The 26,652-nt window shown below is 41.2% G+C and overlaps 1 protein-coding gene across 23 annotated transcripts in view; it reads right to left on the bottom strand.

Annotated features, from left to right (window-relative positions):
• Window positions 1-26,652, bottom strand: part of ELN (elastin) — a 496,210-nt gene that overhangs the window by 84,288 nt on the left and 385,270 nt on the right. For 8 of the 23 annotated variants that reach the window (XM_078679544.1, XM_078679533.1, XM_078679537.1 and 5 more), the window contains 4 exons: window positions 21,943-21,975; window positions 16,669-16,695; window positions 15,681-15,719; window positions 5,529-5,561 (listed from right to left, as the gene is read on the bottom strand). In XM_078679544.1, coding sequence (XP_078535670.1) covers window positions 5,529-5,561; window positions 15,681-15,719; window positions 16,669-16,695; window positions 21,943-21,975 — 132 coding nt within the window. The remainder of the gene's footprint in view (window positions 1-5,528; window positions 5,562-15,680; window positions 15,720-16,668; window positions 16,696-21,942; window positions 21,976-26,652) is intronic. The other 15 variants (XM_078679545.1, XM_078679535.1, XM_078679539.1 and 12 more) reach the window with 3 other exon arrangements.

Raw genomic sequence — 26,652 nt, 5'->3', positions numbered from 1 at the left:
AGACAGCCCTTTGTAGGTGCTCGCCCCTCGCAACGACGCACACATCAGGATAGTCTCGGGATGTTGCGGTGTGCACAACCATGTCATTGGCCACTCCAACCGTGCGACAGCGCAGTAAAGCTCAAAGTGAGAAGCCCCTAAACCGCTGTCTGTGAGAGGGCCTTGGATTGTGGTTAGGGCAACCCAACGATGCCCCAAGCCCAAAATCAATTCAAGCAACAGCCTGTTTAACTCCCTAAAACAGCTCCCAGGGAGCATGATAGGAAGAGCCACAAAGAAATATAACATAGTGGAGGACCAACATTTTAGATATTGCTACCCGACCTAGTGGGGATAGCGGGTTCGAGCATCAGAAAGGTAAGGATCTGTGTATTGAACTCACAGCCTTATCTAGATTCCCCTCCTATGGTCCCTTTCAGTTTGTTATATTTGTATACCTAAATACTTAAGTGTCATAGCACCATTGCAGGAGGGCTCCTGGGGGGTCCGTTCAGTCTTCATTCGGTCTGCGCAGTATGGGGAACACACAGTACTTGGAGCCCAGAGATCTCACCAAAGGCTTCCTTTATCCGCATGAGGCCTGGGAGCGACACACTCACCCCACATAGGATGACTAAAGCATCATCAGCGTATAATGATAAAATATGTTCCATGTTACTTTCTTTGATGCCCCACTCCTACACCTGCCAACGGAGTTGACAGGCCAGGGGTTCCATGGCCAGGGCAAAAATGAGAGGGGGACAGTGGGCATCCATCCTAATCTCATTACCCTACGAATATCAAATCTATCCGAGATGACATGTCCTGTCTTCACTCACGCCGCAAGTTTGGCATAGAGGGTGTAAACCCATCCCAGAAATCCCGGTCTGATCCCATCTCAGCAAGGACTAGCAAGAGATAGTCCCAGCTCAAGGTGTCGAATGCTTCCTCCACGTCCAGTGACACAGCTACTTGTTCAAATGTATTGGATGGTGCATTGTGCTTGAGGTGCAGTAGCTGGCGAATATTCATGAAAGTGCTGCGTCCTGGCATAAAGCCGATTGATCAGTGTGAACCAACAGGTGGACAAGAGGTAGGAGATGGTTCACCAACACCCGGCCATGAATCTTACAATCCAAGTTAAGCAGGGAGAGGGGACGGTAGGAGCGCACACCCAAAACCACAATCATGGCCTTGCGAAGTGAGTCTGGAAAGTGACCCCGCTCCCCTGCCTCCAGAAATACATCCAGAAGGCTCTTGGCGGTTTGGGTAACAAAAGTGGCAAAGTATTCCATCTTCAGTCCATCAGTGCCCAGAGTTTTCTTGTGCTCAATCTGAGCTATGGCCATGCAGATCTCTTGCAGCTGCAGTGGCTGGTATAGTTCAGCCTGCTACAAGGCGTTCAGTCATATAAGCTGGAGGGAGTAAAAGAATCCAAGGGTATGGGACAGGGATGGCGGAGCAGGGGCAGCATATAGTTCACGGTAATAATCACAGAATGCCCTGTTTATGTCTAGTTGTGTAGTGTGTATCCTATTAGTGGCTTTGCAAATCGCGCCTATGGGGACTCGCTGATGACCCTCCTGCACTAACCAGGCCAACAGCAATCCCGAACGGTCGCCCATCAGGTGCTGCAGGGCCACGTGCCACCTATAATCGTGCTTAATGAGCGTACTTTCAGCCTCATTACACTGCTTGCACAGTTGGTCAAGCTGCTCAGTTGGGGCTTAACGACTGGCTACCCACTTCTCCAGGGAGCAGAGGTCACAATCTATATCCGAGAGGTCTTTCAATAGCGTCAAGCAGCGGCCTCACACCATCACTTTATGGGCATCCCACTCAACTTCTCGGGGCGTGGCAGTAACCATATGCTAAGTGTGAAATACTGGTCAATGCATTGGGCGAAATCCTCGTGGAAGGGAGGATCAGACATAACCGCCGCTTGAAGTTGGCAGGTGGGTATGATTGGGCGTTTTTGTCCCCACTGCAGGGTCAGCAGCAATGGGTAATGACCCTAGAGGGTGCATGCCAGGTATTCACCCCTCGATAGCCACGCTCCTATCTGGGCTGTACACAAAAAAGGTAAACTCTGGTGTGCACGTCGAGAACCTGTGAGTAGAAGCAATACTCACGATCTAGGGGATGCAAGTGTCACTACTCGTCCAAAAGGTGTGAGGGAGACAGTCACTGCCCAAGGTGCTGTGTGGCCCGTCATGTGACAGCCGCCCAGCGTGGGAACAACTACACAGAATTACACCACCTGTTACATCATCACCCACCTAGACAGCACCCTATGGTCTTGTGGATACAGGCAGATTTGTATTTCAAATTTAAAAAACGCTCAATCACTCAACTCTCAAATTACTTCAATGACCCCCTGCCATTGAATTTCTTCACTGAGTTCAAACTATCCATAATCTCACTCTACTCCAACATAGTAAATGCCATCAAGGCACCATCCCATATTGCCTTAAGTCCAGACAGGTAATCCTTACTTTGAAGAAACCCATGGCAGATCAGGCAGACCTAAACAACTTCTGCCCAATCACTAATATTCCGACCCTGGTGGAGTTCCCGGAAACTTGTGTTCACATCCAACTAGGTAACCGCATAGACTAATTCCAACTTTTAGACCAATTTCAATCTGGCTCTCGATAAGGACCGAATCGGCTTGAATGCACTTAGTAGATGATGGACTAAAAATGCTGGATCAAAATTAACTCTGCCTACTTATCCTCCTTGACCTATTGTCAGCTTTTGACATGGTTAAACATGACAGGCTCCTAGACTTTTGGGAAAGTATGATGGGCTTTCTGGGTCCATCCTTAATTGGTTCACCTCATTCTTCCACAACAGATCCCAACAAATCAAGGTTAATTAGTCCCTTTCCAATTCTTCACCTGTCATGCTGAAGGTCCTACATTGATCTCTCCCACCCTCTTTAACCTGTTCATGAAGCCACTAAGAGAAATTCTGAAGCTATCCAACATCCCCTATCACATGTTTGGCAACAACACCCAATTGTACTTGAAAATCTCTTCCCCTGAAGATACCCGGGGCTAGATGTAGGTAATTTAGATTTACCGATTCTAAAATACCGAATTTTACAGATCCAGTATTTTAGAATCGGTAAATCTGATGTGGGTAATAATTCGGTATTTTTTACCGAATCGGTATTTGCTATTGAATCCTATGGGCCTTGAATCCCATAGGATTCAATAGCAAATACCGAATCGGTATTTACCGAATCGGTAAAAATACCGAATTGCAAAGGGGGACAGGGTGTCACTTTGACACCCTGTTGCACCCCTGTAACTGGCTTGTGCGCCATGTGGCACACAGACATGCCCTTAGGGCATGTCTGTGTGCCACATGGCACAGGTGTACATGCACAGATGTGCATGTACACAAGAATTCGTTATTTACCATGCAATTGTATTACATGGTAAATAACGAATTTTAAAGGCCCTGTAGCACTGTTAGAAGTGCTACCTGCATAGGAAAATACAGATTCAGTAATTTTACCAATCGGTAAATTTACCGAATCGGTAAAATTTACCGATTCTGTAATTTTACAGAATCGGTAATTTTACCGAAAATCTGTATTTTCGGCCGATTCCGACCGGTATTTTGACACCTACATCTGGCCCCAATTCTCTTAACCCAACTCTTCAAAAAACTCAAAACTGGCTGACATGAAACCACTTCAAACTAAATGCTCAAACAAAGAAATTCCTCCTAATCGCCCCACCCAAACAGTCCTCTGATATCAGAGAATGGAGGAAGCAACTAACTGCTCTTAATTGCCTTCCACACATTATAGATTCCATGAGATCTCTAGGAATAATCATTGACAAGAATTTGAAAATGCAGGATTACATCCGTACGGCTACTAAAGGAGCCAACTTCCAAATGAGCATATTAAGGAAATTTAAATCCTTCCTCCCACTCGATGACTTCAAATCAGTTGTTCAAGCCCCAGTGATTTCCAGGTTCGACTATGGAAGTGCAACCCTCTGTAGCCTAACTAGATAAAAATCTTTCTACTCCTGTGGATTGCTGCCACATAAAACCATACAACTTACAAAAGCATACAGGAGGCTGAAGAAACTCTAGACCGTTGAGCTTTGCAATTCTAAAACTTGGGCCAAGCTGAGTCAAATGGCAGGGAAAGAAAAGAGGTCATTAACAGAAGGCTTCAATATCCTGGACCACAAATGAAGAGATGTCTGCAGTTCATAAGGGTCGATAATATTCCCATCCGAAGTAAACCTACTTTAGTAAGTCAAGGAAAAAAAGTTTTGAAAGAAACACATGTTTTTAGGGGATGCAACTCCACGATCTTTTGCGGCTCCTTCAAGTACTCATTTCAAAATCAATTATTCACAAAGAGGATCTGGGGTTAGAACTCTCCAGTATCTCTTCAGTTATTATTAATCACAATTTCTATAGCAGACACAGTGTTGTTTTTGAGATGATTAAAGATGGTGCCAGTAATGCCTGCTAACTTTTTACCATCCTTGTGAAAATGAATGGCCAAGCTAACTTGCCAGAAATCTAAGCTGCGTGTCTGCATTCATGCCCACTTACCTATATGAGGACATTACATTTCACCATGGTCATGATGCAGGTCTCCCTGCTGGGGACAAATGACAGCTGAAGTGGTGAAAGAGCAAGGCCATAACACTGAGTTATTTAGCTGTTATCCAATAGATTTTAGATGGTTCTTAGCGTAAAATAGTCTATGCTAGTATTCCATATTGCTGTGTTCTAAGTAAAAATGCTACTGTAATCAGTAGAAGAGAAGCCATATCAGCACATGGATCCATTTTGTTGACAGGAGCAGGGCGCAGTCATAATATTTTTAGACACATCTATTAAAGTAAGGTAATATGATGAGAACCAGCATGGGGAAAACATTGAAGGATCAAGCATATTCTCCCACACAATCATTAATTGTTCTAAATTTAGGTGTGTACTCTTCGAGTTGTACCCCAGACTAGTAAAGAGGGAATCCAGGCACACTCATGTGTACTTCTTATTCCTTGACTGCTAGTGCAAGGTGAGCTTGCTAGCAATGCAAGCACCAAAGAAGGAGTGCAGACTGATAGTATGTTGGGAAGGATGGTTCATCGCCCAACTACTGGGTTTTTATCTTTGCTTGAAACTCTGCTGTGCAAGAGCCGATTCTAGGCCCCACCATTTGTGAATGAAACACTGCATTTGAAGAGTATCTGTCAGCAGTGGATACTGTGCAATGGACCTCTGTTGGACTGAATGATGGAAGCCATGGCTTTGGGTACAGGCCTAAGAGTACCATTCATGCATGGACAGTGAGCGGGACCCGTGGCAGATTTTAAATTAAATTACAGTAATGTCATGGTATAGTCAGTGAGGTCCCCCCATGTTTGCTGTAGAAGGTATACATGTCCCTTGTGGCTACAGGTAAGAAGTTTATATGTTATGTCCATCCACGTTAATGTCAAGAGGGAATTAAAGGTATGGTACAATCAATCAAAGTGCTTAGGAGAAAACCCCATTTAACTCACCTGGCAGCAAACCTCCAACACCAACTCCATAACCTGAGAACAAGCAAAGACTTCACCACCAGAGTAATCAGCCATACTTCCACCAGAAATTACAGTATCCTACACCAGCAGTGCCATCACACTTCGGCATCCCAGCCAGTGAGTGTATGTTATCCATTATACACATTGCTCAAAGTCACTTATCACAGAAGTTTTCCTTCACTACACCGCAGACCTAGTGCGTTACTACACGGTACAGCTCAATCTGAACTCCTAAGAAGTAATCCTCATTCAGTGCTCCTAGACACTACTGCAGCCAGCTTTTTTACATAACACTGCCTGCAGTAGACAGGAGGTTGTGCGCAGTCAAAGTGCCCCGCTATCAATGCTCCTGCACAGGATCCCAACAGTACCTGTATCTACAAAGTACCCTGCTACATAGTACTAATCAGTCAGAGCTTCAGTCAGTTCTTCAACTGAACGGAGTGCAGTTATGCAAGCAGTGCTCCAACGTAGGAAACACTCCAGCCCACTGATCTGCAGCTGGCACCTCTACACAGCAGTCTGTGTTTGCAGTTGGCAGAGTTAAACCACACTGTAGATGTCAGAGCTTGTCAGCCATCTCTCACACAACTTTGGAAGTTTCTGGAGGCATGGTGCTATTGATGGAGCGGGATAGAAAACAAAAATTTGTTTAAACCCATGAAGTCACACTTCCATAAATAAATTAATAATGCTAACAATTTGTGCTGTGTGTATAATAATTCAATCTAGTTTAAAGATACATTACATTACAGAACACGCGGGAAACTAACATATGTGCTCATAAATGTGCATTATGTTGCATTCTTATGTATGTGGAAAATAATACATTAATCTTGTCTATTGTCATGTCATAACTAATAGCAGCTGTTTTTAAATAATGGCATGTGCTTATTTTGCTTCCCTTGTCTATGTGGTGTCACTATATTCTTTATAGGTGCATAAAGAACCCTGCTGGATTCATGAAGACTGGTAGATATAAAATGCTGCTTTATTTGTGCTTTACTGCTAGGTAATTTAGACTAATGGGTTAATAATTAGCAATGATGGGAGGCAACAGAACAAACTGTATTTCTTTCATTAATTATTCTTTGTGTTTGTTTATATAATAGTTTTACAAGTGAAGCTTAGAGATGACTGCAGGAAAATAGTACCCTTTTAAAAGTGGCGCAGGGAAGGTGGCGCAGGAAAATTGACGCTCTTTGAAAAGAGGCCTAATGATGAAAATGGCTCAAGTGAAAATAATTCCAAGAAGGATGGAAAAGGCCTCTGAGCTTTTATTTTGAAAGGTTTTGGATTGAACTGCTAAAAAGATGACTTTTTGGAGAAATTTGCTAACGTTTGCTAACGTGCCACGGGAGTTCAGAGCTGACTAGCTCAAGGTTAAAAGGAAGCTGTCGCTACAAAATGTAGCAGCCTAAGGAGAAGCTGCCAAGACTTCTAAATGAACAATGGACTAGTGAATTTGCCCGGGCATGTAAGAAGGAGGTGTCACAGTTTACTGTGGTACGAGGTGGCTCAGCCAATGGAGAACTAGAATTCGTCTGCTGGAATGTGAAAAATAATTAGCTCAGCTAAATTAGGGTATAAGAATAGGTTCAGAGAACACATAGTTGGCTTACGCTCGAGAATTCTGGAGGACGATGTAATGCTGATGGACTTTACACGTGAGGACAGGAGTTTTTATTAATTACTTTATTACTAGGTGATGAGGGTAGAGACAGAGATATAGTTAGGATTTTGGGAAATGCTTAATTTTACTTATTCCTGCTAATGAATAATAATTCTTGATTTATGCTCTTTTTATTAATACTGAATAAATCTTTCTTTATGACATTTTCTAATGCTTGTTTAATAAAATACCAAAACCTAAGTTTTTCTAGATGTGTTAAAATAAACTTTCTAAAATGACAAGCTGGTCTTGATTATTGCAGATGGTTTAAACAACTATATTTAGATCTTATCGCCTCATGATTCAAGCGCTCTATTGTTGTTATGGGCCTAGTGTTGTAATGTAAGTTTTGTGGTAGTAAATAGTGTCATTTGTGCAATATTTTGGTGAGAGCGCTGGATCAATTTCTGGTAGCCATCGGACGGTTTATATATGTTGTTTTTGACATACATGTTACATGCATGATACATATATGTTGGTAAAATCATAGGATTAAGTTTTAACACATGTTGAGTTTGTTTAATTTGTGCTATGTGTGTACCGGTACAAAAACTGTGTGATGAGAAGGTAGTCATGCAGAATATCTGATCTGTTTCTGTGATATCGCCGAGTATCACTGTTGGTATCGCCGTGTACCAGAAGTATTGTCGCCGTGCAATACAGTGTTGTCGCCGTGCAACACAGTTTTAGGGCTAGGTGTGAATCTTGTAATAGTGAGGGTTTTGTAAGAAATTAGAGCAGCATGAGAATAGGGACAAAGCGCCTTCCATAAAACTCACTGTGATAAGAGTATTAGTTATATTCGAGCTTGAGTGAAGGGCAGGGTAATGTCGGTGCATGATTATCTATAAACAGGTTAGAGTCCTGTACGGATACATGTTTTATATCTATAAACAGGTGAGAGTCCTGTACGGATAACGGTGTTATTTTGCTAACGGTGCATGATTTCTATAAACAGGTGAGAGTCCTGTACGGATTTCATGTGTGTTTGAAATTAGGGAATTTTCAGTGTGAAAGTGCGTGATTGTTTTGTAAGGTATGTTCAAGTGGAACTCTTAGATACTGTCACTTCGCGGTGCGTTCAGAGGAAAATGAGTTCATATTCTTACGTGTTAGAAGGGTAGGGTAAGAGTTGCTCTACTGGCAAATGTAAATTATCCTTAGTGTGAATAGCGCCGACTATTCCGAAGTGTGGATACTTGAATGTATGTAAACTATCCTAATTAGAGAAGCAGACAGATGTGTTGCGTTTTTATATATTCACTAAATTGTACCAAAGGTAATTCTAAGGTACTTAGGAATGTTCTAATTAAAGTCTGTACCATTCTAAGACTTTCTAAAAGTATTGTGCGTTGTTTAAATGCACTTAAAAGCACTGCACGCTATTTAAAATCATTGAAAAGTGCCCCGATCGAAAATTGTAAGGGAGGGGCTGTTTTAGGAGTGAGAGCGTGTGGGGAGAGACTGAAGCTGCAGCAGCTCCCTACGTCAGAGTGGCCGCGTTCTGATTGGGTAAGGCGTCCGGAGCGTCATAGTAAAGCTAGGCTCTGATTGGTTAAAAGCCAAAAGCCTCACAACAAAGCAGTGAGAGTATTATATTAATTTAGGTGGTCGGGTATTTAGTTGATGTGTATCACCATAATTATCCAAGTTGCTTATAAATTCAAGTGTCCCCATTTTAAAATTTCTTTTGCAAGTAATGATGCAAATAAATAATGCGTGTGTCACTGCTAAATGAATTCCTCTCTAAATTATAAGTGTGCCTAATTTGATTCTTTACTTCGTTTTAGCATTGCGTATCACCAGAAGTGTGAGAACGACTGGTGAATATTGTTTATAAAGCATTTCATAAGGGAGGGGCTGTTTGCTAGTGAGAGCGCGAAAGGAGAGAGCTGTAGAAGCAGCGGCCGTGTGTGTAAAAGCCGCCGCGATCTGATTGGTTAAAGCGTCAAAACTGTGCCCTGATTCGCTGACAGCGTTTTTAAGTTTAAAGTGGTTGCTCGTGAGATAGATATTATATAAGTGCCCCAAAGCTTAAGAAACAATAAAATTCGAGGCGCGAGGGAAAGGAGCTCGAAACTGCAACTGCCATGAACTTTGTTTTAGTTGATGTATGCCACAAGCGTAACACGCTGTATTGTAGATACATTTTGTGAAGGAGGGGCTGTTTGCCGAGCGAGAGGCAAAGGAGAGAGCTGCCAGCTGCAGCGGCTGCTTGCGTCAGCCGCCGCGCTGCCATTGGCTAGAACGCCGTCGCGTCATAGGCAGAGCCGCGCTCTGATTGGGCGAGGCCCTCTCAGCCGCGCTCTGATTGGTTCAGGCGTTGTGCAAAGCAGTGCTGGAATTCGCTAACACCGTTTCCTGTGTTTGGAGTGGTTGCGCTCCCATTGGCCAATGCACGTCACCACTGCTGAGATAAATGGTTACAAGTATCCCCGCTACAGCCGCGCTATTAATTAGTAATTAAAGAAAGAAAAGTGCGTGTCATTTCTGATTTGTTGTGTGTCCCTGATTTGTGTATAGCGACGAGTGCTGTGCGCTGTTTTAGAATTAATGGCACAATGTTATGAGCCATAATCTTCCACATAAATTAACATTACCCCGCTGTTTCAGGTGCACAGATGTATGAAGGGCTGACCGCGAGGGGAGGGAGACGCTGAGCGCGAGGAGAGAGAGTATAGCAGCAGCAGTAGTGTTACAGCTACAGCTGTGTTGTGATTGGTTGCGCGTCGTGGAAGCAGCGCTCTGATTGGCTGGAGCGCCGTGCTCTGATTGGCCAAGGCATTTGTGATGCTATGATTGGCCGAAGTGTTGTTTACATCTGCCGAGAATGTTAGGGCTTCGATTTTTCTAGTGTTAGTGCCCAGAGCTTCGTTTTTTTTAATGACATAAATCAAAAAAAATTTTTTTGAAAGAAAACGTCCCTCATTAATAATATTAGGAATGGGCTTTTAGAAAGCAGAAGTCACTGAGGCTTTGTTCTCATCTGCTGATTTATGCCTAATAACTGATTTTTTAAATAAGTGAGCAGAGCGCCTGGTAGAGAATGAGCATTGTTATTAGTACCTACTGTTATTTAACGTTCTAAGAGCTTAGTGCTTGGCAACATTTCGGTCCTGAGACAATCACTTTACTGACCTTGTTTTATTTCTCATACATTTTTGCAGCAAAACATTTTATTTAAATTAAAAGCAAGCACATTGAGGCTTAAATTTTTACAGGTATATGTTGCAGAAGGTGTGTAAGTGAAAATATAAGTACATTTAAAACACATGTGATTATATATTGGTATTGTTATAAATAAATATATTACGTTGCTACTGTTTTTGCAAATTGATAATTTTTCTTTACAGGTTAATTATAATTAGTGATACAGGTAAATTAAGAGAAAAATTAAATTGACTGAGTTATAAAGTTTTCTTCACCTGACCTTGTTAAATTAATTAATTAATTGATCAGCAAACGCTGCAAGGCAAATTTAGAAAGTACATTTACCAAATTAATTAAAGAAAATGTCTTCCTTATATAAGAAAATGAAAAAGGTTGTTGCTAAATGTGAGAATAAATTAAAGATTCCCAAATTAGCGAAAATAAATAATAAAAGTATCAGAGTAGAAAATATAGATCAGTGTACAATTGATGTTGTAAATATGGATCAGAACAGAAATCCAAGAAGACTCCCAGAGCAGATTGATGCAACGCCAAAAGTCCAAGATCAGATTGACATGATGTCAGCTCAGACTTCTACTAAAATTGATGCGACAGAAAAGCATGATGAAATGCTTGGTACATCTGGAATTAATATTCCTGATCATATAAATTCATCAAATGATTTAAAGGAGTCTATGAAAATTATGGAAACAGAGATAGTGCCTACACTGGGAAAAGATGAAATTAATTCCGCAGTTTTAAAAGTCCCATTAATTGAAAAGGTTTATTCCATTGTACTTGAAATTGAATTAGTAGGGATTGCAACTCAGCAAGAAACAGAAATGACTTCAGTTCTGGTAAGTGAGAAGTCTGATACTGATCTGATTAAATTGACACAGTCTGATGAGTCAAAATTATGGTCAAAGGAAAAGGAGATTGAGATAAATGAGCTGAATGAACAGCTAAAAATACAGCGACAGGTAATGGTTCAGCAGAATGACATGGCTTCATTGCCATTGCAAAATTTTGTTAATGAACAGACAGACAATATAGATACAGGATTCAATAAAGAACAAGAAAACAGTCTAAAAAGAATAGATGCACTTCCAGAATATTGGAATGAAATTAATGTTCTTTTAAGTGAAGACATCAAAGTGAAGGACGCAATTGATCAACAGATTAAAACATTGACTTCTGCAGGTTCACTTTTCAGAAATGCAAATTTAATTAAAAGATTGATTGATGATATTCAATTGGCAGAAAGGTTTGCTGTCGTGATATGTGCAGCATACAAAATGAATGATGAACATGCTTTGAGTTCACTAATACTAACATCTGTAGTTGAAACATGGCAGGTAGTCAAAGATTTACAAGATGAAGCAACTCATGAGGAGAGAAACACATGGTTGAGTGTAGATTTTAGACAGCGAGATGAGGATGAGATTTTGTCACACAAAGATGGTAGAATAGTTTTGCTAAATAACATGATTACTGATATGGACAGAATATACCATAAAATTGCAGAATTTCTTTACCAGAGGTGTCTGACTTATCAGCAAGTGAACACAATTAAGAGAACAGTTGTGAGATTGGGAACGGAATTACAGGAGAGTGGTTCATTGACCAGATTACAAATGAATTTCTGTGAGATGTCACTGCATTACAAACTGTGCTACATTTTTGTGATTTACTGTTTGATTACAAAATGGATTGAAACATTTCAGACGCGACGTAATGATGAAATTACTGTTGCAAATTTACTAGATGGCAAAAGACATATTGAAAACAGACTGCTCTATTGTACAGATAGAATAGAAATTTCAGATGTTGAGGAGCAAGAGAACGATACTATAAAAGACAGAAATGTAAAAATGTGCCTAGTTGCAGGTACAAAGTGGACAGATGTCCTTCCACTTGTTTTGATGTTTCTGAGAAACACTACTGATAAAAAGACAGATTTAAGTCCACATGAGATTATGATGGACAAGGTCATGAGACAGACATTCATACCAGAGAAGAGAATGATGACTATCAATGATAGCATCAATTTGGAGTACTGCAGGAATTTATCAGATGAAATGATTTCTGTGTTTGATGAAGATGAAACTGAAGTGCAAACAAGAGAAAAAGAGCAAGCACTTGATTTGTTACCAGGAAAAAGAATCAGGAAAAAGGTTCGTCTAAAAAGAAATTATCTAGCGCCAAGGTGGCAGAAAAGGAGGCTAGTCAGTCTTGTCACAGCAAATGCAGAGAAGTGCAAAGGACTGAAGAGGTGGATTGACACTGGCCATACTTTTTGTGTATCTACACCTGAAAATCCTGATGAGGATAGTGTCACAACTGCTGATTCAGATTCTGAAGAAGAGCCTGAAGAGAATCCAGATCTTGAAGATCGACAAGTGGGTCGACATCTGGAGAACATAAATAGAAAACAAGCCTTGATTGAAGAAGACTTGAAAGTTGTGACAGAAGACTCAGAAAATGATGGAAATCTGTCAGAAAAAGAAGCAGAAGAAGAATGTGATCAGATTGTGATTCAAGACCAGGAGAGTATTGAAAAGCAGAAAAGTAGCTCTGAAAGCAGGAACAGGAATTCTAAAACTGGGAAGTTAAAGGTAATTGTAGAAAAAGAAGAAAATGAATTGCCAAGTACCAGCTACAAAGATGACGTTCCTAACGGAGTGAAGCTGCTGAGTAAAGAAGTACCTGAGTCCAGAATGGAAATGTCTGACACTGAAACTGATGAAAGTGATGAAGATTCTGAAATAAGAAAATTCAGAAAAGGAGCTTGGAGAACAGAATGTAATGTGACCAAGCAAAAGAAGAAATTACTAAGAAAAAGTGATAACTGGCCAGAAGAAAATGAAGACCTAAAATTCAAATTGAGATACAGATCAAAGAAACAGATTGATGAAAAATCAAGTCAAAGAGATTCTGTAAAGAAAAGTGAGACAGGAAAGAGAATGGAAGTGATACCTGTAATGGATTGCAGTCAGGAAAAGATTGAAAACAAAAGTGACAATGATTGAAGTACATACCTGTTAAATTTTAGGTTTTTGTTTTTGGCATAAGGCTGAAGAAATCTTGTTAGATGACACAAGGTCGAAGAAATACTGTTAGCTGAAAAATTAAATTGTGACATTAGGTCGAAGAAAAACTGTTAGAAGGTTTAAAAAAGTATAAAAAAAAAAAAAAAAAAAAAATTTGAAAAAGGGGGGTGTTAGAAATTTTTAGAAAATTTTGGTAAAATTTTTAAAATTTTTGTTTTATTTTTCTTTGCAAGCTTAATGAAAATATAATTCTGCTTTGGTTAATTTAGGTTATTGTTCTTTGAGAAATTAATAAGGAGAAGTTTAAGGTCAATATGACAAGCAAGATACTGACATTTTATTAGTTATAGTTTTTGCAACACTTTTGTTGAAGCTTAGTTGCATGTTACACAAGAGAAAGAAATAGAACTAGAGGGGTTTCTTAAAACTCAATATGAGAATTGTAGATAAACTGATGAGATAAGTCTTTAGAAATACTAACACAGGTGAAATTGAATCATGTTCATCTTAGATAAAATCTTTGCTAAAATTTTGGGTGCTGGTGTGGTGATTTGTTAATCACCAGATGAGGGAGTTGATGGAGCGGGATAGAAAACAAAAATTTGTTTAAACCCATGAAGTCACACTTCCATAAATAAATTAATAATGCTAACAATTTGTGCTGTGTGTATAATAATTCAATCTAGTTTAAAGATACATTACATTACAGAACACGCGGGAAACTAACATATGTGCTCATAAATGTGCATTATGTTGCATTCTTATGTATGTGGAAAATAATACATTAATCTTGTCTATTGTCATGTCATAACTAATAGCAGCTGTTTTTAAATAATGGCATGTGCTTATTTTGCTTCCCTTGTCTATGTGGTGTCACTATATTCTTTATAGGTGCATAAAGAACCCTGCTGGATTCATGAAGACTGGTAGATATAAAATGCTGCTTTATTTGTGCTTTACTGCTAGGTAATTTAGACTAATGGGTTAATAATTAGCAATGATGGGAGGCAACAGAACAAACTGTATTTCTTTCATTAATTATTCTTTGTGTTTGTTTATATAATAGTTTTACAAGTGAAGCTTAGAGATGACTGCAGGAAAATAGTACCCTTTTAAAAGTGGCGCAGGGAAGGTGGCGCAGGAAAATTGACGCTCTTTGAAAAGAGGCCTAATGATGAAAATGGCTCAAGTGAAAATAATTCCAAGAAGGATGGAAAAGGCCTCTGAGCTTTTATTTTGAAAGGTTTTGGATTGAACTGCTAAAAAGATGACTTTTTGGAGAAATTTGCTAACGTTTGCTAACGTGCCACGGGAGTTCAGAGCTGACTAGCTCAAGGTTAAAAGGAAGCTGTCGCTACAAAATGTAGCAGCCTAAGGAGAAGCTGCCAAGACTTCTAAATGAACAATGGACTAGTGAATTTGCCCGGGCATGTAAGAAGGAGGTGTCACAGTTTACTGTGGTACGAGGTGGCTCAGCCAATGGAGAACTAGAATTCGTCTGCTGGAATGTGAAAAATAATTAGCTCAGCTAAATTAGGGTATAAGAATAGGTTCAGAGAACACATAGTTGGCTTACGCTCGAGAATTCTGGAGGACGATGTAATGCTGATGGACTTTACACGTGAGGACAGGAGTTTTTATTAATTACTTTATTACTAGGTGATGAGGGTAGAGACAGAGATATAGTTAGGATTTTGGGAAATGCTTAATTTTACTTATTCCTGCTAATGAATAATAATTCTTGATTTATGCTCTTTTTATTAATACTGAATAAATCTTTCTTTATGACATTTTCTAATGCTTGTTTAATAAAATACCAAAACCTAAGTTTTTCTAGATGTGTTAAAATAAACTTTCTAAAATGACAAGCTGGTCTTGATTATTGCAGATGGTTTAAACAACTATATTTAGATCTTATCGCCTCATGATTCAAGCGCTCTATTGTTGTTATGGGCCTAGTGTTGTAATGTAAGTTTTGTGGTAGTAAATAGTGTCATTTGTGCAATATTTTGGTGAGAGCGCTGGATCACTATATGATCACTCACCTTTCTATGTGACTATGTGTGTGGATTTATAGCCACAAAACATTGGCCGCTAAGTATTAAGTAGCACATGACACGAAACATGGTCCCATTTTTTGCTTTTGAAATTTACTGTCTTCACAAGTGTGGCATATTCAAATTCACATACAAGTGAATGGCATTATCTGAAGGAAATATGTGCTCTTCCTAGACGTTTCAACTGTACTAATAAAGGTACCTGGTTTGGGAGGTTTCTGTCCAAAGCCTGGGTACACTCCTGAGGGAAACACAAAGGAGCGTTCACATGGTCATCACATCACAGAAAGACATCCAAATGTAATGGGATACAGGAGACTTACAGTGTCGAATAAATAAGACACCAAAACCTCAAGAGGCCACCAGTGCATGGACAGAAAGCAGAGCCCTCGGTAAAATATCATACTAAAACATCAGTGTGGCGAGAAGAACCCCGACCAACCAGAAATCACTCAGTGATCTAGGCAATAAGAGAATCTGGCTCCAAAGGACCCTTGTTCACAAAGGAGTCATTATTTGCATCATCACATCTATGGTTCCGTGGTGGCATTGCCGCCACGGAAAGGCATGCGGAGTCTGCTTGTGGGGCCCGTAGCGGGCCCCCAGGGACTCCGGGAGGGTGGGGGTGCACATGGGGGGTACTTATTGTACCCCCTTGCCTTTCAAAGCACAACGTGACAGACACCGCGCGGGGCCTGTTACGTTGTGCTTTGAAAAGCACAACATGCATTTTTAGCATTGCGGCAGGCGGTGCTCAAAGCACCGCCCGCCGCAAAGTTAAAAATACAGGATGCGCCCGCCACTGTGGAGGGCGCATCCAAATTGCCCCCACGGGACCCCCGCTCTTATGGCGGGCGGTTCCATTTACCATGAGGATGGCGTGCGGACAAAGTCCGCCGGCCATCCTAATGATGCCCTAAGTTCGAATCTGCCTCTCTTAGCACGGTAACAGCATGTGATACTGTAAAATCTGACAAGCGAATAGATGCCACAGTATATAAAAAAATATGGTACGTAAAAATATTGATGACGTGACCATGGTAAGGGGAATGGTGAAAATAACAACGTCGGAGAGATAAGATTCTTAGCTTAGTGCTTCAGTTTGAGAGGTCTGGGTATGAAATGTACCACATTTTTAAATAATGCCATTGAAGAGCTTTATATCACACTTACTGTCCCTTAAAACTCACCTGCAGGTAAACCACCAGTACCGTAACCTGCAAAAAAACACAAATGTGGTCATACAGAGATGTTCAAATATAACTACACCAGCGCTATTTGTAAAAATAAAGTTCCGTAGCAACTCAAAGTTTGTCCACCTCGCTCAACTTGTTACAGAGTAGCTCTGTTCTATTGCAATTTTACAATATATCGTCAGTATTATTTATACAGTTGATTCAATCACTGGATTTGAACTGTAGCTGAGGTCTTCTCTGTCATGTCGCTTCCCCGTGTACCCATTAGCACCCTGCCCTTCCTTCTTATATCTAGACGGTCTAATTAGATGTTATTTGCTGCAGCCTATTAGCTGCTCCTTATGAGATCCACATGGAAAATATGCCCTAGAGAACTAGTCAGCCATCTTAAAGCATCTGTGTATGTATCTATAGAATTGGTATATCACAAACATAGGTGGGAAGCAAGGAATGATGAACAAACAGCGAGAGCTTATGATTCAAGATAGTTTACAAGAGGTACACATCAACTAGGGTCCTACTCTGTAGGGGTGCTGCTCCTTTTCTAATTTCTTCCAGAACGGCAGGGAGGTTGGATCAGTTCTGATGTCAAAGGGATACTGTTTCAGATCCAAGAAGAATACATGGAGATGGTCAGCCTTCTAGTCTTTGTTCTACTTTTTCAAAGTCCATATTTTGAGGATGATGGCTGCCATTGTTTATTGAACAGGAGAAAATACAGTTTTAAATTAGTTCATAAGCATGATAAGCTGAAGCCCTGGAGTGGGTAACAATAGCCCCGCTGCCCCCAATGTGCGGAGGCGGGGGCCCTTAGCACTGTTGGCACAGATAGTAGGCTCCTGGCCAGAGAGGTCCTGACTGGGTCCGGAGGGTGGGCCCCCCCCCCTTCATGTACATTGCAGGGAAGCCCCCTCAAGTTTCGTTATGCCTCTAAACTTTATAATAATGATCCCTCAAACAACTCATAAAGGTAACTTGAGGGAATGCCTTTGATGCAGCATCTTCTGTGAGGTGACAGACAGTACTAACCGCTAGTAAAGCTCTAGGGGAACTTGGCACCGACTTTTAGCCAGGAGTCAGCACAGGGCTTGTATTCTCTACTGTTAACTTTGGCAGAACAGTTAAAAACCACTGCCACACTAAAAGAAACTACAATCACAATTTTTTAATTGTGCAGAAAGGACTCCTTTTTGAATGAGCAGAGACCCATGACAGCACTTCAATATAGCTTTGACAGAAAAGTAGTGGAGATTTTTTCATAATTATTTGTTTTTGCATTCATTTCAACATTAACATGTAGATCAGTCTTAAATAGTCGACACAAGTGAGTCCATGATAAGTCTCCATGTCTGCGCCCATGAAGTGTTGTCAGCGTCCCTGGAGTGGAGGGCTGACACTGAGGCTTATCATGTACTCACGTCGACTATTTGAGACCGATTTACATCAGAAGATGTCTCACACCACTTAGCAGGATACATTGTTGGGACAGTTAACTGAATGGGGGGGGAGGTACTTAACAGGAACCAGAAGAAGACTTGGGATCATTCAGTGAACGTTGAAAGCGTGTGGAAATAATGTATCCACCACTTTTTCACCAATTACTAATAAAAGTATTAGATGTACATTGCTACTCGGCTTCCCATGACCACATGACCGCGTATTTAGCTTTGAAGAAGTTACTGCGTGACGAAACATGTGTAGGCTGTTTTTCTTGCACTAAATACACGCTACGATCTACAACCATCGAACTCTGTTGTCTATCTTGAATAAAGAATTAAGTGAATATTAAGTTTTGGAACTACTGTTTAGAACCATTGTCGAGAGTGCTTTGGTATTATGTATATATATATATATATATTCACTGAAAAAAACATAGGTTTCAGGAGTTATATAGTTAGGAATTAGTTTTTAAAAAACCTTTGAAATTCACTCAAAAAACTATAAGTTTTAGTGGTGTTATAGTTAGCTGGACATTTTACTCATACAAAACCAATGAAATTGCTCCTATATAGTTAGTTGTACTAACTATATTTCGCGCACCCGCAATCCACTGCTGATGATGTCACATATTAGATCATTCATGACATGGTCAGTGACATCACTGATGACATCATCCAGTGAATGTGGTTTGCCTCGTGATTTAAATATGCATTATATATATAGCAATTTACATTGAAGAATGAGTGGATATATATAAATAAATATTTGGATGGAGGATTTAGTAGCAGTGTAATTGACTGTTTACTTGACCAATTTATAATGTCTCACTAAATATAGTGGATAGTGACTAAACTGTGTGAATATCTGTATCACTTTGTCAGTTGTTGTGTAAACTGATTCTACAGTTGGTTACTAGCTATGTGAAAGTCTATATAAGTTATTGATTAGTTAACTGAGTATTTGTATGGGAGTGTGAAAGTGTGTGTGGTTCGGTGGGGGGTGTGTGACTGTCCAAAGATGTGTGAATAGTTGATTCAGTAGATATATGAAGTTAAAACTACATGTTCTAACAGTTTGGGTGAGGGGATCTCTTTATGGGTGTGGTGATGAGCAAATATATTTCTCAAAGGTACAGGTCCAACAAAAGGCAATGTATGTGTCAGTTGTTGTATATAAATAAGTATACACAAGTATACACAATGATTGTGTGAGTGACTGTATGGATAACTGTATACTTGTAATAATGATTTTATAATTCACTAAGTATGACTTACTATCTAAATGAATAGAAGAAGTGGTGTTTGTATAAGTGTTTTGCTAAGTAAATATGTAAGTATGATCCATTGTTTGCATAAGTGAGTAGGATGACTTCATATGTGAATAGGATGCGTGCTGTTGTTTAATGTCGATATAGATGAATAAGTATTTTTGATAGTGTTCTATTGTTCATTGACAGCATGTATGAGTGAATCCATAGGTAAGTGATTAGATGTGTGTATACATCTATGAATCACTGAGTTTTAGATACTTGTATTGCTGTGACAATGGATTTAAATATGATACTCTGCATTTTACAAACAGTGATGAAAAATTGTAATAGTGTATGAAAAGGTGTATGTGATTGTCACATGGATGATGTCATCAGTTATGTCATCAGTGATGTCATATGAGATGTCATCAGTGATGTCACTGACCATGCCATGAATGATCTAATATGTGACATCATCAGCAGTGGATTGCGGGTGCGCGAAATATAGTTAGTACAACTAACTATATAGGAGCAATTTCATTGGTTTTGTATGAGTAAAATGTCCAGCTAACTATAACACCACTAAAACTTATAGTTTTTTGAGTGAATTTCAAAGGTTTTTTAAAAACGAATTCCTAACTATATAACTCCTGAAACCTATGGTTTTTTCAGTGAATTTCAAAGGTTTTTTAAAATGCTAATTCCTAACTATATAAGGCCTGAAACCTATGTTTTTTTCAGTGAATTTCAAAGGTTTTTTAAATGCTGATTCCTAACTATATAAGGTCTGAAACCTATGGTTTTTTCAGTGAATTTCAAAGTTTTTTTAAATGCTAATTCCTAACTATATAAGGCCTGAAACCTATGGTTTTTTCAGTGTTTTAAACAAAAAAATTGATTGGTTAACTGGCTTATTAAGTGTATCTTAGTGAATACATATATTAGCGAGTAATGTTTAAATATTTAAATATATGCATGAGTGATGTAATATGTGACGTCATCAGCAGTGCATTGCAGACGTGCAAGTTATAGTGAGTCCAACTAACTATAACGTGGGAATTTCAATGGTTTTATGCGATTAAAATTTCCAGCTAACTATAACTGGTGTGAAACCTATGGTTTTTTCAGTGAATTTCAAAGGTTTTTTAAATTCTAATTCCTAACTATAACTGGTGTGTAACCTATGGTTTTTTCAGTGAATATATATATATATATAAAATTTCTATGGCAAAATGAAACCCCTCATTTTGTTCCTTTGCAAATTAAATGTTTTAAGTGTTAACACTTTATTCCAATCAAGATGACTTCAGGTGTGCCATACTTTTGTCATAAGTAAGACTGTTAGCACTCTAGTTGTTCTTTAGAACACTCTGGGACATTCTGTCATTGGGCTATAGTTGGGCTACATCTGGCTGATATTTGGGCTACATTTGTTTTTTTTGTCTCTGGTGGCCATCTTTGGGCTACATTGGGCTACATTGGGCTACATTTGGGCTCTAACATATATATAGCCCAATGTAGCCCAATATATATTTTTTCAAAGTTAATTTTCGTAAAAACCACTGGAGCACATATCTTGAGACATAGCAAAGGCACGTCGGGCTACCAGTCCCTACAATTTTGCCAAGTTTGGTGGAAAACCATTCAGCAGTTCGGGCTAAAAGTGAGTCCAACCGCCCTATGGAAATTAACATGGGGAAAACACGTTTTGGGACCCCCTTTTATCTCGGCCCCCGCTTGACGAAACCCCCCCAAACTTTCAGGGAAGGAGCGGAGCGCCGCGAGGCAAAGTTAAGGAAAATTTCAGGAAGATTCCTCAACCGGCGCCAAAGTTATTCCCAATAGAATGTTGCGATTTCCCTATGGAAAACAATCCTAACTATATATATATATATATATATATATATATATATATATATATATATATATATATATATATATATATATATATATATATATATATGTACATAATGTTGATAACAGGAGTAATATCATAGTATCTTTATAGTTATTTAGGTTAAAACAGATACTTGGTTGAAGCATATACACCATTGCTCTACGAATTAAAACATAAGGTAAGACTCCATGTTTGCTAGTAAAATTCTGAAAACAGATGCAGAATTGTAATTTTACATGTGAGCTACCATGCATCACCCTAGCACTGGCACTAACACCAGTCCTCACACCAATCACAATTTGGTCCTTGCACTCCGTGCTCCACTGCTATTCCCAATAGCAATCATCCCTACAGCATTCCTCATGTATCGTGGACTCATACAATACACTCAATAGCCAGGCCTCATGTTCTGCCCAAATCTAGAGTTCTTATCCCACATCTGCAATATATTTGACAAGACTATGCCTCATGGCCAATCTTGTTTTTCTACAAACCCAGAACCAGCACTCCTGCACCATCACCCTTACCATAATTTCTACATATTACAGTTCAGCCTGCACTTATACAGCAAGCCACACTAAGGGGACTTTACATATTTCTTCTTTCTTTGTTGCTCAGGATTTCCTCCGCCTTACTACATTTAATTCCTTTTGTTCATCGGGTATATTTTTTAGCAACTCACCTCCAGGGAGACCACCAGCACCAACTCCGTAACCTAAGAAAAAATCAAGAACTTACCACCAGGCCAAAATCAGAAATCCACGCCACCTCTCTTCACACAGCCACCAAAGCCAGAGCTGCAACTCAATTCCCTCACTGAAAATACTCACATTCTCCATACATCCAGCACACATGCACATTATTCCAACACCAAGCACACTGATAATACTTACACATCAAGCAATTGTATCAGTACTCTTACATCATCCCCATACTCAGTACTCTTACACCAACCACGCATGAAGTAAAACAGTGACAAATCTACCATATAGCCATTTTAGTTTGATAACAGTAATTGTATACAAAAGAACTTTGTAGATAATACATATTATTAATATTATTATTAGTAGTAGCAGTGTAGTAATAGTAATAGTAGTAGAAATATTGAAAAAGTTACTTACCTTTAGTAACACCTTTTCTGGTAGAAACTCTGTCGAACTGCAGATTCCGCACCTTATAATACCTCCCACTCATCATATTGGATCCTGAAAATCTTGAGCATTAACACTCCGCACCGGTAGGTGGCACCAGCCTTTTCTGCATCTATGTCGTCCGTGTCAGAAGTGACGGTGCAGTGTTCACATAGCTGCCACTCAAGCGTGCTGACATCAGTTTTTTTCATGACTATTTCTTCATCAAGAATGTGGAGCCACAAAAAAAAACTAAACAATGCTTGACTAGAGTGTTGCATCTAATGGGACCTTTGAAGTGAAGAGCCAAGTTTGCATAACTTGGAAAATGAGAGGGCCGGTAATAAATCTGCAGTTAGGTAGAGGTTCTACCAGTAAAAGCGTTACCGAAGGTAAGTAACTTGCTCGTCTGACAGAGACTTCTAGCTGCAGATTCCTTCCCTTAGAGTAGATCCCCAAGCAATACTTCCCCGGAGGAGGGTTTGTAAACTGCTTTAAATTCAGATAGTCCTGAAGGACCCAGCAGGCGAAATGCCTGTCTCGATGGACCTGACTATCCAAGCAACAGTGCTTAGTGAATGTGTGGAGTGACGCCCACATGGCTGCTTGGCAGATATCCAGGAGAGGTACTCTGCGAGCTAACACAGTAGTGGAGAAGTGTGGCTCAATGGTCAGGATTCAAGCAAGCCGGGCCGACGAGGCTGAAATGCCAGAAACCGGTCCCCGGTAGCTTGTCTCCTTTCTGGTGAAGAATTGGCTTGGTAATTTGGTCTGCCCTGCTCCCATGATGTACTGGGCCAGGGACAGACTAATTTGCATATAGCCAGGTTCTGAGCTGGGATGGGGCAGTGAGCTAAATAACGGTGATGGATCAAGCCCTGATCTTTGGACTGGGTAAGAGTGGTCTGCTTAATTCAGACACTCTGTTCATCACCACCCCTTTTCTGAATCGTTTTTGGCCACTATAGGTGTGGCAGGGTATACTCAGACATGAGTCCCTTGCTCACTGCTCCATCAGGATTCAAGCAAGCCAGGCCGACGAGGCTGAAATGCCAGAAACCGTCCCCGGTAGCTTGTCTCCTTTCTGGTGAAGAATTGGCATGGTAGTTTGGTCTGCCCTGTTCCCATGATGTACTGGGCCAGGGACAGACTAATTTGCATATAGCCAGGTTCTGAGCTGGGATGGGGCAGTGAGCTAAATAACGGTGATGGATCAAGCCCTGATCTTTGAACTGGGTAAGAGTGGTCTGCTTAATTCAGACACTCTGTTCATCACCACCCCCTTTTCTGAATCGTTTTTGGCCACTATAGGTGTGGCAGGGTATACTCAGACATGAGTCCCTTGCTCACTGCTCCATCAGGATTCAAGCAAGCCGGGCCGACGAGGCTGAAATGCCAGAAACCGGTCCCCGGTAGCTTGTCTCCTTTCTGGTGAAGAATTGGCTTGGTAGTTTGGTCTGCCCTGTTCCCATGATGTACTGGGCCAGGGACAGACTAATTTGCATATAGCCAGGTTCTGAGCTGGGATGGGGCAGTGAGCTAAATAACGGTGATGGATCAAGCCCTGATCTTTGGACTGGGTAAGAGTGGTCTGCTTAATTCAGACACTCTGTTCATCACCACCCCCTTTTCTGAATCGTTTTTGGCCACTATAGGTGTGGCAGGGTATACTCAGACATGAGTCCCTTGCTCACTGCTCCATCAGGATTCAAGCAAGCCGGGCCGACGAGGCTGAAATGCCAGAAACCGGTCCCCGGTAGCTTGTCTCCTTTCTGGTGAAGAATTGGCTTGGTAGTTTGGTCTGCCCTGTTCCCATGATGTACTGGGCCAGGGGCAGACTAATTTGCATATAGCCAGGTTCTGAGCTGGGATGGGGCAGTGAGCTAAATAACGGTGATGGATCAAGCCCTGATCTTTGGACTGGGTAAGAGTGGTCTGCTTAATTCAGACACTCTGTTCATCACCACCCCCTTTTCTGAATCGTTTTTGGCCACTATAGGTGTGGCAGGGTATACTCAGACATGAGTCCCTTGCTCACTGCTCCATCAGGATTCAAGCAAGCCGGGCCGACGAGGCTGAAATGCCAGAAACCGGTCCCCGGTAGCTTGTCTCCTTTCTGGTGAAGAATTGGCTTGGTAGTTTGATCTGCCCTGTTCCCATGATGTACTGGGCCAGGGACAGACTAATTTGCATATAGCCAGGTTCTGAGCTGGGATGGGGCAGTGAGCTAAATAACGGTGATGGATCAAGCCCTGATCTTTGGACTGGGTAAGAGTGGTCTGCTTAATTCAGACACTCTGTTCATCACCACCCCCTTTTCTGAATCGTTTTTGGCCACTATAGGTGTGGCAGGGTATACTCAGACATAAGTCCCTTGCTCACTGCTCCATCAGGATTCAAGCAAGCCGGGCCGACGAGGCTGAAATGCCAGAAACCGGTCCCCGGTAGCTTGTCTCCTTTCTGGTGAAGAATTGGCTTGGTAGTTTGGTCTGCCCTGTTCCCATGATGTACTGGGCCAGGGACAGACTAATTTGCATATAGCCAGGTTCTGAGCTGGGATGGGGCAGTGAGCTAAATAACGGTGATGGATCAAGCCCTGATCTTTGGACTGGGTAAGAGTGGTCTGCTTAATTCAGACACTCTGTTCATCACCACCCCCTTTTCTGAATCGTTTTTGGCCACTATAGGTGTGGCAGGGTATACTCAGACATGAGTCCCTTGCTCACTGCTCCATCAGGATTCAAGCAAGCCCGGCCGACGAGGCTGAAATGCCAGAAACCGGTCCCCGGTAGCTTGTCTCCTTTCTGGTGAAGAATTGGCTTGGTAGTTTGGTCTGCCCTGTTCCCATGATGTACTGGGCCAGGGACAGACTAATTTGCATATAGCCAGGTTCTGAGCTGGGATGGGGCAGTGAGCTAAATAACGGTGATGGATCAAGCCCTGATCTTTGGACTGGGTAAGAGTGGTCTGCTTAATTCAGACACTCTGTTCATCACCACCCCCTTTTCTGAATCGTTTTTGGCCACTATAGGTGTGGCAGGGTATACTCAGACATGAGTCCCTTGCTCACTGCTCCATCAGGATTCAAGCAAGCCGGGCCGACGAGGCTGAAATGCCAGAAACCGGTCCCCGGTAGCTTGTCTCCTTTCTGGTGAAGAATTGGCTTGGTAGTTTGGTCTGCCCTGTTCCCATGATGTACTGGGCCAGGGACAGACTAATTTGCATATAGCCAGGTTCTGAGCTGGGATGGGGCAGTGAGCTAAATAACGGTGATGGATCAAGCCCTGATCTTTGGACTGGGTAAGAGTGGTCTGCTTAATTCAGACACTCTGTTCATCACCACCCCCTTTTCTGAATCGTTTTTGGCCACTATAGGTGTGGCAGGGTATACTCAGACATGAGTCCCTTGCTCACTGCTCCATCAGGATTCAAGCAAGCCGGGCCGACGAGGCTGAAATGCCAGAAACCGGTCCCCGGTAGCTTGTCTCCTTTCTGGTGAAGAATTGGCTTGGTAGTTTGGTCTGCCCTGTTCCCATGATGTACTGGGCCAGGGACAGACTAATTTGCATATAGCCAGGTTCTGAGCTGGGATGGGGCAGTGAGCTAAATAACGGTGATGGATCAAGCCCTGATCTTTGGACTGGGTAAGAGTGGTCTGCTTAATTCAGACACTCTGTTCATCACCACCCCCTTTTCTGAATGGTTAGAGCGGCAGACCCTGATGCAGAGGTCTAGCCCGGGACCAGGGTTCAATTACCCGCCTCGGTGGGTCTTGGGTTAAAAAATTCCACGGACCTGATAATTCTCGCCTTGGTGCCTATTCCAATCATGGAGTCCCACTCTGCAACTCTGGGCAATAGCTTGCTTAATCTCCACAACGGCCCCCACAACGCTAAGGATGCCTGGCCTCCAACTTGGGGGTCCGCAGGAGTGGACACCTCACAGGGAAAGCCAGGATGGGATCCACAGTGATATTTGTACAAGCGCCTTGAGACCCTTGCGGGTGAGTAGTGCGCTATACAAGTATCAATTTACAAGTATCAATTTTACAATTTTTAGTGGTGGCCTTCGCCCTGGTGGAATGGGCCCAAACAAATTCAGGGGACTTCTTCTTCACCAGTACATAGCAGATCTTTATGCAGAGTACAATACATCTCGAGATGATCCACTTCTGCACAGCCTTGCCCTTCTTTGCCCCAGTAAACCCAATGAAGAGCTGATTGTCCACCCAGTGGTCTTTGATGCAATCAGTGAAGAAAGAG

Source organism: Lissotriton helveticus, chromosome 3_1 (assembly GCF_964261635.1).
Source record: "Lissotriton helveticus chromosome 3_1, aLisHel1.1, whole genome shotgun sequence".
Classification (NCBI taxonomy): domain Eukaryota; kingdom Metazoa; phylum Chordata; class Amphibia; order Caudata; family Salamandridae; genus Lissotriton; species Lissotriton helveticus.
The sequence above is the reverse complement of the archived record's forward strand: the minus strand, read 5'-3'. Positions and strand labels throughout refer to the sequence as shown.